Source organism: Ictidomys tridecemlineatus, chromosome 1 (genome assembly GCF_052094955.1).
Source record: "Ictidomys tridecemlineatus isolate mIctTri1 chromosome 1, mIctTri1.hap1, whole genome shotgun sequence".
NCBI lineage: Eukaryota > Metazoa > Chordata > Mammalia > Rodentia > Sciuridae > Ictidomys > Ictidomys tridecemlineatus.
The window spans coordinates 150,676,052-150,690,156 of NC_135477.1; the positions used below are offsets into that span (position 1 = coordinate 150,676,052).

Sequence of the window (14,105 nt, forward strand, 5' to 3'; positions counted from 1 at the left end):
CCATGTTTCATCTGAAACCCAATCCCTAGAGATAGTGGGCAGCTCCTGTCCTGCCTATTCTGGATAAAAAAAGTGGCCATCAGATAAGTAACAGTGCTGGCCTCAATACCACAAGTGGGTGCTTGAAGTGGCAGGATTTCATCATCCTGGCTCCAAGTCCAGTGTCTTTACATCCTGTTAGGGAATATAATTCCTGGAGGAAGGAAGGTGGTCAAGGTGACTTCTGGTTTTCTGGGCTGGTGTCATCTGTGATATGGGGTAGCCTGGAGGAGAAAAGAGTTTTCAGGGGAAGATGGGTAGTGCAGTTTGGGACATGGTGAGCCAGAGAGGGTATGGGGGAAATCCCGAACAGCAAGAAAAGCTGCTCCCTTTATGCACTGTTGCTCAGTCTTCCAGGGCAGCCCCAAATTCGGATATTCAATTCCTTAGAAACTAAGTGTTGGGCTGGGGATGTGGCTCAAGTGGTAGCGTGCTCGCCTGGCATGTGTGTGGCCTGGGTTCGATCCTTAGCACCACATACAAACAAAGATGTTGTGTCCGCTGAAAACTAAAAAATAAATATTAAAAAATTCTCTCTCGGGCTGGGGATGTGGCTCAAGTGGTAGTGCGCTCTCCTGGCATGCGTGCGGCCCGGGTTCGATCCTCAGCACCACATACAGAGATGTTGTGTCTGCCGAAAACTAAAAAAAAAAAAAATTCTCTCTCTCTTAAAAAAAAAAAAAAAAGAAAGAAACTAAGTGTATTTTCAGCTACATTTCCTGAGAACCCTGGGAGCAATCCAGGCAGGCTCCATAAAGGCTGTCTTAGTTGGGCAGTATTGTCCCAGGCCTGAGCCTGCAGGAACAGGGCAGGAAAGCACCACCCACTCCATCAGGCACTGTCTCTGGCCTCCCCGTAGCCCTCCTTGAGCTTCAGGGGCTGGGGAGCAACAGTAACTGTCAGAGTGAAGCCAAGGAAGATTCTAGGCTTAGAGGTCTGGGAAGTCGATCCCTCTGAGAAAGGGGTCTGAGAGCAGGGCTATGACAGCCTTCCCTGTGAAGGACGATGCAGGCAGGGACAGCTGCAATCTAGTCGGGCAGCAACCAGCTGCTTCCCCTAAGACTGGCCAGGGTGAGGTGGGGTGGGCACAGCCCCTGCAAGCCCCAAGCCTGAGCCAGCAAAGCGTGGGAGCAGGCAGCGGCAGGAGCTTGGTTTCAGGTTTTCATGCTGTGTTAACGGTCAGCTTGGTTAATGTTGAGCAGATGAGGGAGCGGAGCAAATGGGAGGGAGCATGCCAGCTTCCTGGGGGATAGCCATGATGCATGCAGGCATATGTGTGTGTGCAGAGGATACAAGGGTCCCGCCCTATGGATGAGACAGTCAGGCTCCTTTGCTCATGAATGCTTTTTCACACCATTGCATACACAAGATGGTGCTCAGAGGACACCCAAAGACAGAGGCACACCTGGGCTTAAGCAAGTGGGTGAGCTCCTGGGCTCCCGGGGCAGAAGTGGAGGCAAATCCAAGCCCTGGCACAGAGCCCTTAGTCTACTTCCCTTAGACAGAACTCCCAGCTTGGGGGACCCCTCCACGCTATTCCCTATTCATACCCTTAGGGAAGACATCAGGCACACAGAGGTTTATTTCAAAAAATAATTTATAAAAGAACATTTGCTCCTGTTTTTGGCAGGCTCTCAGTCTCTTGGGGGCACCAAAGTCAATAGTTCCACCAAGATGCTGGGACAAGCAGCAGGGGGTGGGGGTACTTGGGGAAATGGGGTTCAGAGGCATCTAATCTCTCAGTTGTTGCCAGGGAGGAGGGAGGTGTGACAACAGCTCTGTAGCCAGGCACAGCCAACCCAGAGACAGGAACTGAGTGCCAAGGCCCAGGAGGCTGAGCAGCATCCTGACACTCAGGCCATTAGGATAGTGGCGTCATACTCTAAGGGCAAGGACAGGACCTGAGACTAGGGTTGAACTCTGGACTGGGAGACCAAGGCAGAGCAGAAAGCCTTAAATAGGAACCCCAGGACCAGATGGACCTTCCCAAAGTGGAACTAGAGATCTGGGACAGCACCCTAAAGAAGGGGACTGGAGTAGCCAAAGTCAAAAGCTGTGTCTGATTGTGGCTAAGCCAGGGGGTCCTGGGCCATTGTTCATGTCTGCACTCCAGGGAAGGAGAAGGGGCTCGGTTCCAGTGGCAGGGGTTCGTGGCTGAAAACAGAGTCATTGGAGGAGCAGGTGCTGCTGGCATCCCCACTGGAGGGGGAGTAGGGTCCAAAGGTCAGACGAAGGTCTAGGTACTGTGGGGAACAGAGCTAGTCAGTCCCATAGCCACTGGAAACACATGTCCATGTATTCATGTGGGTGAGGCCCAGAGGGGAGGGAGCAGAGGGAGATCATGAGACAGGATAGGAGCAGTACCTCCTCAGAGACGGCCAGTAGGACCTTATCCAGTGCTTCCACCAGCTGCTTGAAAGTGGGCCTCTGAGAAGGTGCTGCGTGCCAGCACTCACGCATCAGTCCATACCTGGAAGAGGTGGGGTACAGAGAGAGTCAGAGAAGCCCCACACCCCAGGGAGGGGAGAACTATGGAGCTCCTGGGGTGGATGCAGGGTAGGTAGAGCCATTCAGTGGGAGGGTACAGAATCTAGGCCCGGGATCCCAATCAGGCTAAGGGGTCAGGGAGGGAGAGGAGGCAACAGCAGCCATAAGAGTCCATGCTGCCCTCTTGGCCAGTGTTAGGTAAGATGAGGACTGCAAAGTGGGGAAGGGCAGTGCCAGGTCTCACAGCTCTGGGGGGCAGTTTGGGGGCCGGTCCATTCGATGTCCTTCCCGTAGCAACGAGAACAATTCTTCTACAGGGATACCAGGATACGGGGAGCCTCCAAGTGTGAAGATCTCCCACAGCAGGATCCCGAATGACCACCTGGAGGAAGGACCAGGGCTCAGTGGGGCACAGCTTTCCTTGCTGTTCCTGGAAACTGGGTTGGGGGACACTGCAGGAATGACCCACCACTCAGGGTGGGAATTGGATTCTGGGCTTTATTTTTTATTATTTTTGTGCTGAGGATTGAATCCAGGGGTGCTCTACCAATGAGCTACACCCATAGCCCTTTTTATTTTTTATTTGGAGAGAGGGTCTCATAAAATAGCCAATATTGGCATCAAACTTATGATCCTTCTGCCTCAGTCTTCTGAGTTACTGGGATTATAGATATGTGTCACTGTGCCCAGTTGGAGTAGGCTTCTTTTGGAGTCTGGTCCCACTCAGTTCCCAGGTCCGATCAGAAGAAATTCTTGAGTATAGGACATCCAAGTTCTTCTGACTGACTTTGGCAAGTGCCTTATCCATTTGTGTGTATATGTGTATATATAGTGCTGGGGATGGAACCCAACAACTCATGTGTACTAGTGAAGCACACTACCACTGAGCTATATCCCCAGTCCCTTTTATTTTTTCTATTTATCTATTTTAAAAAATTTTTAGGGGCTAGGGTTGTGGCTCAGCGGTAGAGCGCTCGTCTCTCACTCGTGGGACCCTGAGCTCGATTCTCAGCACTATGTAAAAAATAAATGAGGGAAATAAAGGTATTGTGTCCAACTATAAAATAAGTATTAAAAAAATTTTTAGTTGGACATAATAACTTTATTTATTTTTTTGATGTGTGGTGCTGAGGACTGAACCTAGGGTCTCTCATGTGTGAGGCAAGTGTTCTACCTCTGAGCCACAACTCCAGCCCCTCTCCTTTTTTTGTTCTGGGGTTTGAACTATGGGGCACTTGGCCACTGAGCCACATCCCCAGCCCCATTTTGTATTTTATTTAGAGACAGAGTCTCACTGAGCTGCTAAGCACTTTGCTGTTGCTGAGGCTGGCTTTGAACTCACGATTCTCCTGTCTCGGCCTCCCGAGCTGCTGGGATTACAGGCACCTGGCCCCCCTTTTATTTTTTGAGAGAGGGTCTTGTTAAGTTGCTGAGATTATAGGCATGTGCTACCAGGCCTGGAACCTTGTCTTGATTATGGGGTAGGACAGAGATCACTGTTAGATATCTGGGCCTGGGCCCCGCCACCCCAGCTTCTAGAACTCACACATCACTCTGGTGCGTGTATACTCGGTCAAATAAGGCCTCTGGTGCCATCCACTTTACTGGCAGGCGGCCCTGGAGGGGAAAGGAGGAAAGCATGGTGTAAGTACCATGGGTCCCTATGCTTGCCACCAGGCTCAAGCCCCCCCACCCCAGCCTTCCTTACATTGCTGGTTTTCTTATAGTAGTCAATGTGGTGCACACCGCGGGCTAGCCCAAAGTCGGCAATCTTCATCACATTGTCCTCAGTTACCAGAACATTACGGGCAGCTAGGTCCCGGTGGATGCACTGGGGATAGGACAGGGGACTTAGCTTTATCAGGATGAACGGCTGGAAACTTGTGCATGTGCTATCTCACAGTAAGCCTGGGGCTGGGCTTGCCCACCCAATTTATAGAGAAAGAAGTCAAAATTCAAGGAAGGGAACCTAAAGCATCCAACTCAGGGCCACACCTTCTCTCTGCATCACTGCTTCCCTCCCTCACCTGTGGGATAGGGAACAGGTGAGGGAGGAATGAATGTGGGCCTGCAGGGCAACTGTATATGAACGGGGAAGGTTGTGAAGGACTTGCAGTCATTTAGACAGGGTCATGAGAAGGAGGAAGTGGTTGGAAGTTGGGCACATTTAATGTCAGCAGCATGAGAGAGTGGAGGTGAAGTTAGAGGGGTCCAGAGCTCTGATTGTAGCTCGCACCTTCCGAGACTCCAAATACTGCATGCCTCGGGCCACCTGATAGGCGCAGGAGACCAGAGCTGGGAAGGAGAGAGGCCCCTCACTGCTCCGGGGCCCATCAGGGCTGAGGTCAGGGCCTGGGGGGCGTCGGGCCCGGAGGAACTCCCGAAGGTTTCCTTTGGCAGCACACTCCACGATCACATATAGGGGACCTGCCGAGGAAAGGCAAATGGTGAGGGGACGGAAGGGCTGCAAAAGCTATGGCTGCGTTTCCCAAATGCCCCACCCTCCTGGGCACAGACTCCGGCAGGTTGGTTTTTTCCCTGCAGAACTGGGGATGGAACCCAGGGCCTCACTGTGCTATGCAAAGTACTCTACCACTGAGCTATGTCTCCAGTCCATTTTATTTTGTATTTTGGGACAGGGTCTCACTAATTGCCCAGGCTGGTCTCGAACTTGCCTGGCCCCTGCCCCACCTTCCTGGGTGCAGACACCCAGCAGATTTATGATGTTCTTGTGTCGGCCGATCAGCTTCATCACTTCCATCTCAGAGACCAGGTCCGCCAAGTCCTTGTCGGAGGCATTGTCTGCAAGGGCAACAGTTGGGGTGAGGCAGGTACCCTGCCACTATGCAAGTGAGGCTACCGGGCTGGGAACTATGGGGCACTTGGCCACTGAGCCACATCAAGGAGCATTGGACCAGAGCTCAGGTGGGATCTGGGCCTGAATCCCCACTAGGCTACATGGCCTTGACCAAGTCTCCCAGGTTGTGGATGTAACACATTCATTGAGCACTTGCCTAGCATGTGCATGGCCTGGGTTCAATCCCCAGTACCACTCTGTATGTCAGGTTTGTCTTGTATGAAACAGAAGAATAGATCACACCCCACCTCTCACAGTAGTTTCGAGGATGCAACAAGATCAAGGATTTGAAAGAGGCAGGCTTTCTAGTGAGCAGACCCAGGAAATGGGAGAGTGTGTGGAAAGCGCCAAACAGGAAGGAAGCTGTGTCTGGAGGGGTTGGCACTGGTCCCTAAACAGGGTGAGAGCTCCTGGGGGTGGGAAGCAGGCTGGCGCCCTGAGGTCTGTCTGACCAGGACCTAGCGTTCATCTGGCCTAGGAATTCAGGGAACTGCTGGCAGGATGCAGCTAGGGAAAGCTGGGAAGAAGGCTGTTCCAGCTTTTCTTAAGGAGGCTGAGGACCAGGGCCTGGGCCCCCAGGCTGACCTGTGGCCCTGCGACAATGACATGACACTCCTTCCAACAACATACACAATAATATCATAAGACATATTTCTCAATCTCTGCCTCCCAGAAAGTACCAGGTGGCCCCAGCTGTGCAGAGAGGAGGAGGGAGCAGCAGTGAGTGATTTGGGTCATTCTTGCAGAGGGGGTTAGGAGACAGCAGGAAAAGGCCTAAGTGGGCAAGTTCCAAGTGGGCCCTGCAAAACATCTAAGGCTCCTCTTTGAGGTCCGGGACTTTTAAGCAGAGAAGCTATTCCCCTGTCCTAAAGGAGACAGACCTAGAAATAGTCTGGAGGTACTAAGGGTATTTTTAGGGGACCCATGGGAAATGAGACATGAGGTCAAGGATGACTGACACAGGTCAGAGCTCAAGGGGGATATCAAGCCCCTCTCACCCCAGTGGTAAAGATTTACTGAGACCTGACTATGTTGCAGGCACTTTTCCATGAACCTAAGGAAACAACGTAACACTAGGGGGAAATGACTTGCCAGAGTCACTTGGATACCAGGATCCCAGGGGCCCCAGTGCTCACAGGTAGCACTGTGAGCTCCTTCTGTTAGTCCCAGCACCATAGTACCTCCCCCCGACAGGCTGCCACATGCACCTTTGAGCATCTTGACAGCCACAGTGCTGGTTTGGTCAGGCTGGGCAGGGTCCATGCCGAAGGCTTCTGCGCGCACCACCTGCCCAAAGCAGCCCTCGCCTAGGGGCTTCCCGAGCACCAGCCTGGAGATCAAGAAAGCCCAGCCTCAGACCCTGGGCGTCACTCTGGAGCCTACACCCCCATCCTCACTCTACTCATGTACCTGTCTCGGGGGAACTCCCACAGCGGATCAAGAGGAAGGTCTAGATTCACGAGGCCAGCGAGCAAGGGAGGGCCGCTGGAGGAGAGCCGGACGCCTCGCACCAGGGATGAGCTTGATTTGCCTGAGGAGCCTGACTCCAGGGAGAACTGCAAAGTGGGAGACTTGGCCTTGTTTCCTGGGGTCAGGCTGAGAGCCTTAGGAGAATGGGAATGGGGGACGGGCAATGGTACCTGTCGGCCCAAAGGGAAACGGGACAGCTTTTGCACGGTGGCAGGCTGGCGGGAGTGCTGGCTGTGGAGTGCCTGTCCGCGATACAGCCCGGCCAGCAGCAGGAGCACAGCTAAAGCCAGGGAGCCTGATGCATACAGGATGATGTCTGTATACCTGGCCTCTGGCACTGTTGCTGTCCACGTGAGGTCCTCTTCTACCCTCACAGATGGACAAACACACAGAGAAGATGACTGGTCAGAAGTCAGACTGACCAAACCCTGAGCCCAACTCGGGTCCTCATGGCTGCCAATACATATAGGGATATACTGAGAAAGCTGCAGTTATGTCAGGTGTAGGTATATGTGACCCAAACCCCCGAGGGCCACACAGTCATATGCAGTAAAATTAAACACACAAATCTTGGCTCTGGGTGTGGCTTAGTGGTAGAACACTTGTACAAGGCCCTGGGGTCCATCCCCAACACTGCAAGCAAACAGAAATCCGCACACTGCATCCCAAGCCCAGATCCCACAAACCAAGACAGATTGCCCACCCAAAAGTCCAGAGCCTACTCTGGGATCACAGTGGGATTCTGCAGGAACTCCCAACTCCCTCAGGAGCTTACCTGGCAGCACCGTGAGCCAGGCTGACTGGTAGGAGAGGCCAATGGAGTTGCCTGCCAAGCAGGTGTACTCGCCTGCGTCCTCAGCTGACACATTCCGGAGGTAAAGGACCTCCACCTCTGAGCTGTTAATGTCTGCTGTCTGGGGTCAGGAGACACAATCAGGGGTCACAGCAGGCCTGGGCCCACACTGTAACTGAGAGGGCAACTGGGGATCTCACCACCCCAGGTGGTAGGAGGACAGGGTCCAGATACTGGTAGGAATTGCACCTTGAGGACTTGCACATAGGGGAAGCCGTCAGCTCCGAAGCTGCTGCCATTGATGACGATGTGCTTCAGCCACTGGATGTGGGGCTGGGCATCGCTGTACACCTTGCACAACAGCTCCACGTCACTGCCCGCCACAGCTGTGGTGTTGGCTGGGAGCCCCGCCTGCAGGATGGGCCGGTGCGGGGACCGCTCTGGGGGCCAGGCCGGGACGTCAACCCTGACCAGTGGCACCTAGAATCACCCTGTTTATCTTCCTCAATCCTTCCCAGAGCTTAAGAGGACAACCTTCCTGACACGCAGCTCACACCTGGTCTATCTCCTGAAACCTTCCATGGTTTCCTTTTTCCTTTGGGTCCAGGATAACTTCTCAGCCTAACTTTGAGAACCTTCTAATCTGCCTCCCTATGCAATGCTATACCCCAGAGATAGACTTCCTCACAAGGCACTGCCTTGTTGGCACTCAGGCCCTTTTTTTTAGTGTACTGGGGACTGAAACTCAGGGGCACTCAACCTCTGAGCCACATATCCCCAGCCCTATTTTGTATTTTATTTCGAGACAGGGTCTCACTGAGTTGCTTAGCACCTTGCCATTGCTGAGGCTGGCTTTGAACTCTGTGATCCTCCTATCTCATCCTCCCAGACTGCTGGGATTATAGACATGCACCACTGCACCCGTCTGCACTCAGGTCCTTAACTCAGCACATGCCCTCTCCCTGAATGTCTTTCTCACTTTTCCTCTAGGCAAGTCAGGCCTGCATAATCCTTGTGCTTCTCTCTGGCCCACCAGTCACTTTGAGCTACTTGACTCATCTAAGACTGAGCCCAATTTGTCTGCTAGCCTGGGTTTCCCCAAGGACAGGACTAAACCTAAGGCAGTCAACACCCCCTCTCAACACACACCTTCCCAGCCCAGTCACTCACCCAGTACATCCAGCAAATAGCTGTAGCGGATGCTGCCCAGAGAGTTCTCTACGAGGCAAGTGTATGTGCCACGGTCCGAGGGCACCACACTTTCCATCACCAGGCTCCAGTGCTGGTGGCGCAGCTGAAGGCAAAGGAAATACTCATATGAGACCGTTAAACAATATCCACCCTGGAGGGCCAGGGCATGAGAAAGCTAATCCTGTCCACAGGGCTGTTCTTGAGCCTCCTAGGCCCTGAGGAGGGTCAAGCCAAGGACAGGGACCCTTGGAACAAAGAGAGTCTGAGAAATATCGGAGCCCTGGATTTGAATCTTTTTGAGTTTTAGCTCTACCTTTCTCAACCTCTCCTACCCAGTGCCAGTCTTTGTCTGATGGGAGTCTCAGCTTCCTATCAGAGCACAGAACTGACTCTGGATGGTCTCATCCTGAGAATGAGATGCTAAGGCTTATTGATACCTACTGGTCAACAAGTCTTCCCACTTTACAGATGGAGTTGCTAAGGCTAAAAGGTCAAATCACTTGGCAGAAAATAGCAGAGTAGGAACTTGAACCAGAACTGAGGCCTTACAATTATCTTCCCTGTGAGATTTATTTATACATGAGGGATGATGAGGGGATGAAAATGGGGGAGCAGATGGCCTTGGATGCCAGAAGACTCACTCGAATGCCTCCTATGCGATTTTCCCCATGGAAATCCTGTCCATCCTTGAGCCAGCGGATGGTGGGCACGGGGTTGCCTGCAGCTGGACAGCGGAACTTGACTGTGTTCCCAGCAGGCACTGCATGCAGTTTCTTCTCCATGCGTTGGGGGTGTGTCCAGTAGGGTGCTGGAGGAGAAAGGGAGGGAGGTAGTAGTTTGTGCCCCTGTGATGATCACTAGCACCCACACAGTAAGGAATGGGCCACAGTGGGGACATGAATCCTTAAGGACTCATACCAACCTTGCTGGTGGTAAATGTGCACATTCAAGGAGTCCCTGTGGGCCGTGGGGTCCTTGTCATCATTGCTGGAGGTCAAGGAGTCTGTTTCATGGACAGAGGAAAGCTTCTGAGATCCAAGAAGGGAGGTTTTAGTCCCCATGTACCTTTTAACCCCTGCCAGACCCTCTTACCATCTGCAACCAAGGTGAGATTGTGCAGGACAGTCATAGAGCCACGTGCTAGGCAGAGGTAGTGGCCAGCATCCTTTGGTAGAAAGCTGGCAATCTCCAGGCGGCCCCTCCAGCCCCGTACTCGGCCAGCAGGTGCCAGGCGACTACCCTCCTTATACCAGTGGCCACCACGCTCGGCCCTCCCACAGCACAGCCTCAGAGGCTGCCCAAGTGCCACTGTCAGCTCCTGCTCTTTCTGCTCCAGGTTGGGGGCCAGGCAGGGCTCTGAGGGCAGAGGGTAAAAGCCAGTGAGCCCCACAGTGCCACCCTAGGCAGCCCCTGCATATGAAGAACATGCTGCACACATGGGACAAAAGCACCTTGGATACATGCTGGTCAAGCTGCTGCCTCTACACACACACACACACACACACACACACACACACACACACACACACATGACCACATGCTACAGATGCTATGCATAGAGTAAATGCCACATTTCTAGGGCATGTCATACACAAAGTACTTGGCACACATGCTACATATGCCACTATACAAGACATACACACACATGGGCACATGCTATAGGTGCCATATACAGGGCACACACACATCACACTTCTGGAGCATATCACACTCGGTGCATACAGCACACATGCTGCCTGTATGTTCCAAACCATACCCAAGTACACAGAAAACACACACATACACACAAACACACACACACACAGCCAAGGGGCTCACCACTGGCTCTGCAGCCCAGCAAGGCCAGTCCTCTCTTGGAGACAGAGATAGATGGATGCTTGCTGGGAGCCAGATTCTGAGTCTCAGTAGTTGAGCCCTGCCCTGCGCCACCTTTTCAGGGCCAGGGCCAGGATCCTCTCCAGTTTTACTCAGTCAGCAGTCCCCTCCTATTGCCCACGTATCCTGCCACCCTCACCCACTTTAGAGGTCATACCCAGCTCCGTTTCCTCAGAGGCCTCTAGGTTCAAGGCTGGAGCCCTGGGTGCCCCCAGCAGGACTCCAAACAGGGCCAACAGCAGCTGCATCTCCTTCCTGCTACTCTCAGGGACCCAGGCTGGACTTTCCACCAACTGTCTTCCTAAAACAGGAGGAAAAAGAGCTGTTACTCCATCAGACTTTGTTGGCACAATTCCCTTATTTTGCAGATGAGGAAACTGAGACAGAAAATGGTCCACAGACTCATCTAAGTCCCTAGTCAGGCTTGGGGAGCTGGGCAGAGAGGGGGAAAAGTTCTGTCATTGACAGAGTCCAAGAAGTTCTGCAGGGGGGCTGAGCTGGGCTTCCTGCTCTCCTTGGGTCCTGCTGAGACCCTGGCATGAGTTCACAGAAAGAACAGTTTGGGAATTCTTTGCTTGGAGGGAAGCAGAGATGGAGACATATCTTATGCTTGCTCTCAGCATCCATTATCTATTTTTTCTTTTTTGCTGAATAAAGGAATTTATTGCTGAAAAGCCAAAGTGGGGGGAAGTAAAATATAACACAAGGGCAAACTTCAGCATGTGGATGCTATCTAATCTGACTTACTCCTAATAGCATGATTGACAGAGCCACATCCAGCTTTGGAACCCTCCAATGGCTGGGCGCTCACAGCTAACAAGGCAGCACATTCCAGGTCAAGCAGGACATTCTTGCTCATGCTGAACCAGAAATGCATTTTAGGGATACTTCTGCTTTTTGAGCCCTACAACTCTATCTGAGGCAACATAGTTTTTTTGTTGTTGTTGTTGTGGTGGTGGTGGTGGTGGTTGTGCTGGGGGTGGAACCCAGGGCCTCGTGAATGCTAAACAAGTATTTTACCACTGAGCTACATCTTCAGCCTGGTCTTGTAAAGAAGGTAGACTTTAGGTGTCAGACAGTGCCAAGCTGTAATCCTGATTTTTACCAATTTGTAAGTCCCTGTCTTTGTCCCTCTCTGAGCCACAATCCTCACAGGACTGGTCTGAAGATAAAAGAGATAATGTATGTAGGGACCGGGCACACAGAATGTGCATGCAATGTTCTCCCCATTCCTCTCCCTATGAATGTTCATCCATCACTGTAGGTCTGCCTCAGCCAGTCTTGTCTGGTTCTGAAACTCCTCCTGTCAGGTGTGATATACACATCCACCCCATCTTGTTAACCTCTTCCAAATGCTTCAGAAGATATCTCTATCTACCAAAAATAAGACTCAGAACTGAGTCTCAGCTTGATCGGGGGATGTGGTGACCAGTGTAGTTTCAGGGACTACTTATTGGCTGCTTCCTGGGGCTGGATAACACCCAGGTGGTACTAGGGTTTCTGTAGCAGAGCATAATTCTATTTATTTATTTTTTTTACATTTTTGTGGTGCTGGAGATTGAACTGAGGAACTCACACTTGATAGGCAAGTGCTCTACCCTGAGTGACATCACCAGCCTTTTTATTTTGAGATGGTCTCACTAAGTTGCCAAGGCTGACCTCAAACTTGAATCCTTCTGCTTTAGCCTCTGGAGGAGCTGGGACACAGATGCGTCTCACTGTTCCTGGCCTGAGCATGATTCTTAGATGCCTTCCACACTCTTCTCAACTGGGAACCTGTCCAGGAAGCCCATCACACTGGCTTTTCCTTAACCACAATCCCTTTCCAGTCTATCCCATGTCCCTGGTCATGGTGTTTCTAGCTTGCGGACTTTGCAAATATTCTTCCTGGGCTCTTCAGCCTTCACCCTCAAGCAGGGATTTAAACAAATACAAATCAATCATGTCATCTCTGAAGCAGATCCAGTCCACACTGTTCACCCAGCATCCTAGGCCTCCTTCTCTGTCCTTGTCCACCTTTTTGTTCCACTATCTATCCCTTCAGCCCCTTCAGGCGCTTTCAGAACTGGAGACATTTGCTGTCTTGCTTATATCTTTATGCCTCTCATTCTTCTTGGCCAACTGTCTCAGATGCCAGGAGCCCAGCCCACCCCCAAGTTCAGTTTCTCCCTCCTCTGTACACCCCGAGCCACCATACTCTGATAACCAGGCAAAGTAGTTGTCCTGGTCTCAAGCTGCGGCTCGGAGTCGGGTAGGGTTGCTCCTTGAGCTTTATTCCCACTCTCAAGACTGCTCTGACCTTACAACCTCAGAGTCCTTAGCCGGGTCACCGGGGTTGCCGGCCTCTGACCCATTGCCCGGCACGTGCAGCTGGGTGACAGGACTCTGGCAGGAAGGCGGTCTTGGGTTTTCCCTCAGCCTCGCACTCCCGCGCTGGAGGCGCCTGGGTAAATGACTGCACCTCTAGGAGCGTTGGTTTCCTCATCTCTCCGCCCAGTGCGCAGACGGTCAGAGGCTCAAGGACGAGCGCGCTCTCACCCCCGCCCTCCCACACCTGGTCAGCCTCGGGGGGAGGTGCAAGTCAGCGGGTCCCCATCTGCAGCAGTGGAGACAGCTGGCCCGCCCCCACCCCGGTGAGCAATAAGTAACCAGCTCCGCGGCCAGGGTGCTCTTTGGACGGAAAGGGACAAAAGGCCCTGTGTGCCCTGCGGGTTACTGATTTACCGCCCCCTCCACCACCCACCCCCGCCGAGTGGACTCCCAGGTCCCCTGTGCTGGGAGGGGGCAGTCCCCCGAGCCCCGCCGCGGCTCGCCCCCTGGCGGCTGGGAGCGCATCCCGGGAGCTCAGCTCACCTAGATCCTGTGTGGCTCAGTTCCCGGCACAGGGTCCCGGTTCACCTGACTCCTTCGCCGTCCTGCTCCCAGCTCGGGCCGTCCACGACCCCCGCGCCTGGCGGGGTCCGAAGACTCAGCGCGCGAGCTCCTCCGCCCCAGGCGGGAGAGCCAGGAATGTACCCGCTAGCGCGGCGTGGCCGCGGGTGCCCACCTCCTGGCCAGCCCGCCCCGAGCCCCGCCCTGCCTGGACCAGCTCTATCCTCAGAGGCGGGGTCCGGCACGGACCAGATCCCGCCCATCTGGAGCCCCGCCCCCGAATCCTAGACGGACAAGGTCACCCAATCTTGGGACCCCGCCAGCCTACCAAGCACCCCCTCAGATTCCACCTCATTTGCGCCTTTAAGGTTCCTGGCCAGGCTTCTGAGATCTAGTGCGCTACCTGCTCTATTCCCTGCTCTTCACCATTCACACCATTCAGGGAAGGAGACCTTGACCCAGCTGATTCTTCTGTGTAATCATCATCATCAATTCACTTCATTAGTTCTCTGAACAACCTTC

General features: G+C 53.1%; 1 protein-coding gene across 2 annotated transcripts; it reads right to left on the reverse strand.

The window, feature by feature from the left end:
• Nucleotides 1-1,618: 1,618 nt before the first annotated feature.
• Fgfr4 (fibroblast growth factor receptor 4) lies at nucleotides 1,619-13,797 on the reverse strand. Of its 2 annotated transcripts, none has more exons than XM_021731587.3 (18): nucleotides 13,566-13,797; nucleotides 10,870-11,013; nucleotides 9,930-10,193; nucleotides 9,760-9,840; nucleotides 9,479-9,645; nucleotides 8,817-8,940; nucleotides 7,896-8,086; nucleotides 7,629-7,767; nucleotides 7,024-7,217; nucleotides 6,794-6,939; nucleotides 6,592-6,713; nucleotides 5,218-5,328; nucleotides 4,763-4,953; nucleotides 4,235-4,357; nucleotides 4,073-4,143; nucleotides 2,771-2,908; nucleotides 2,404-2,509; nucleotides 1,619-2,282 (listed from the first exon to the last, which is right to left on the reverse strand). In XM_021731587.3, exons 2-18 carry the CDS (start codon nucleotides 10,958-10,960, stop codon nucleotides 2,136-2,138), a joined length of 2,406 nt encoding a protein of 801 aa, XP_021587262.1. In that variant the 5' UTR covers nucleotides 10,961-11,013; nucleotides 13,566-13,797; the 3' UTR covers nucleotides 1,619-2,135. The 2 variants fall into 2 exon arrangements, with proteins under 2 accessions (XP_021587262.1, XP_077905502.1); XM_078049376.1 differs by lacking the exon at nucleotides 13,566-13,797 and adding an exon at nucleotides 13,012-13,195.
• Nucleotides 13,798-14,105: the final 308 nt, after the last annotated feature.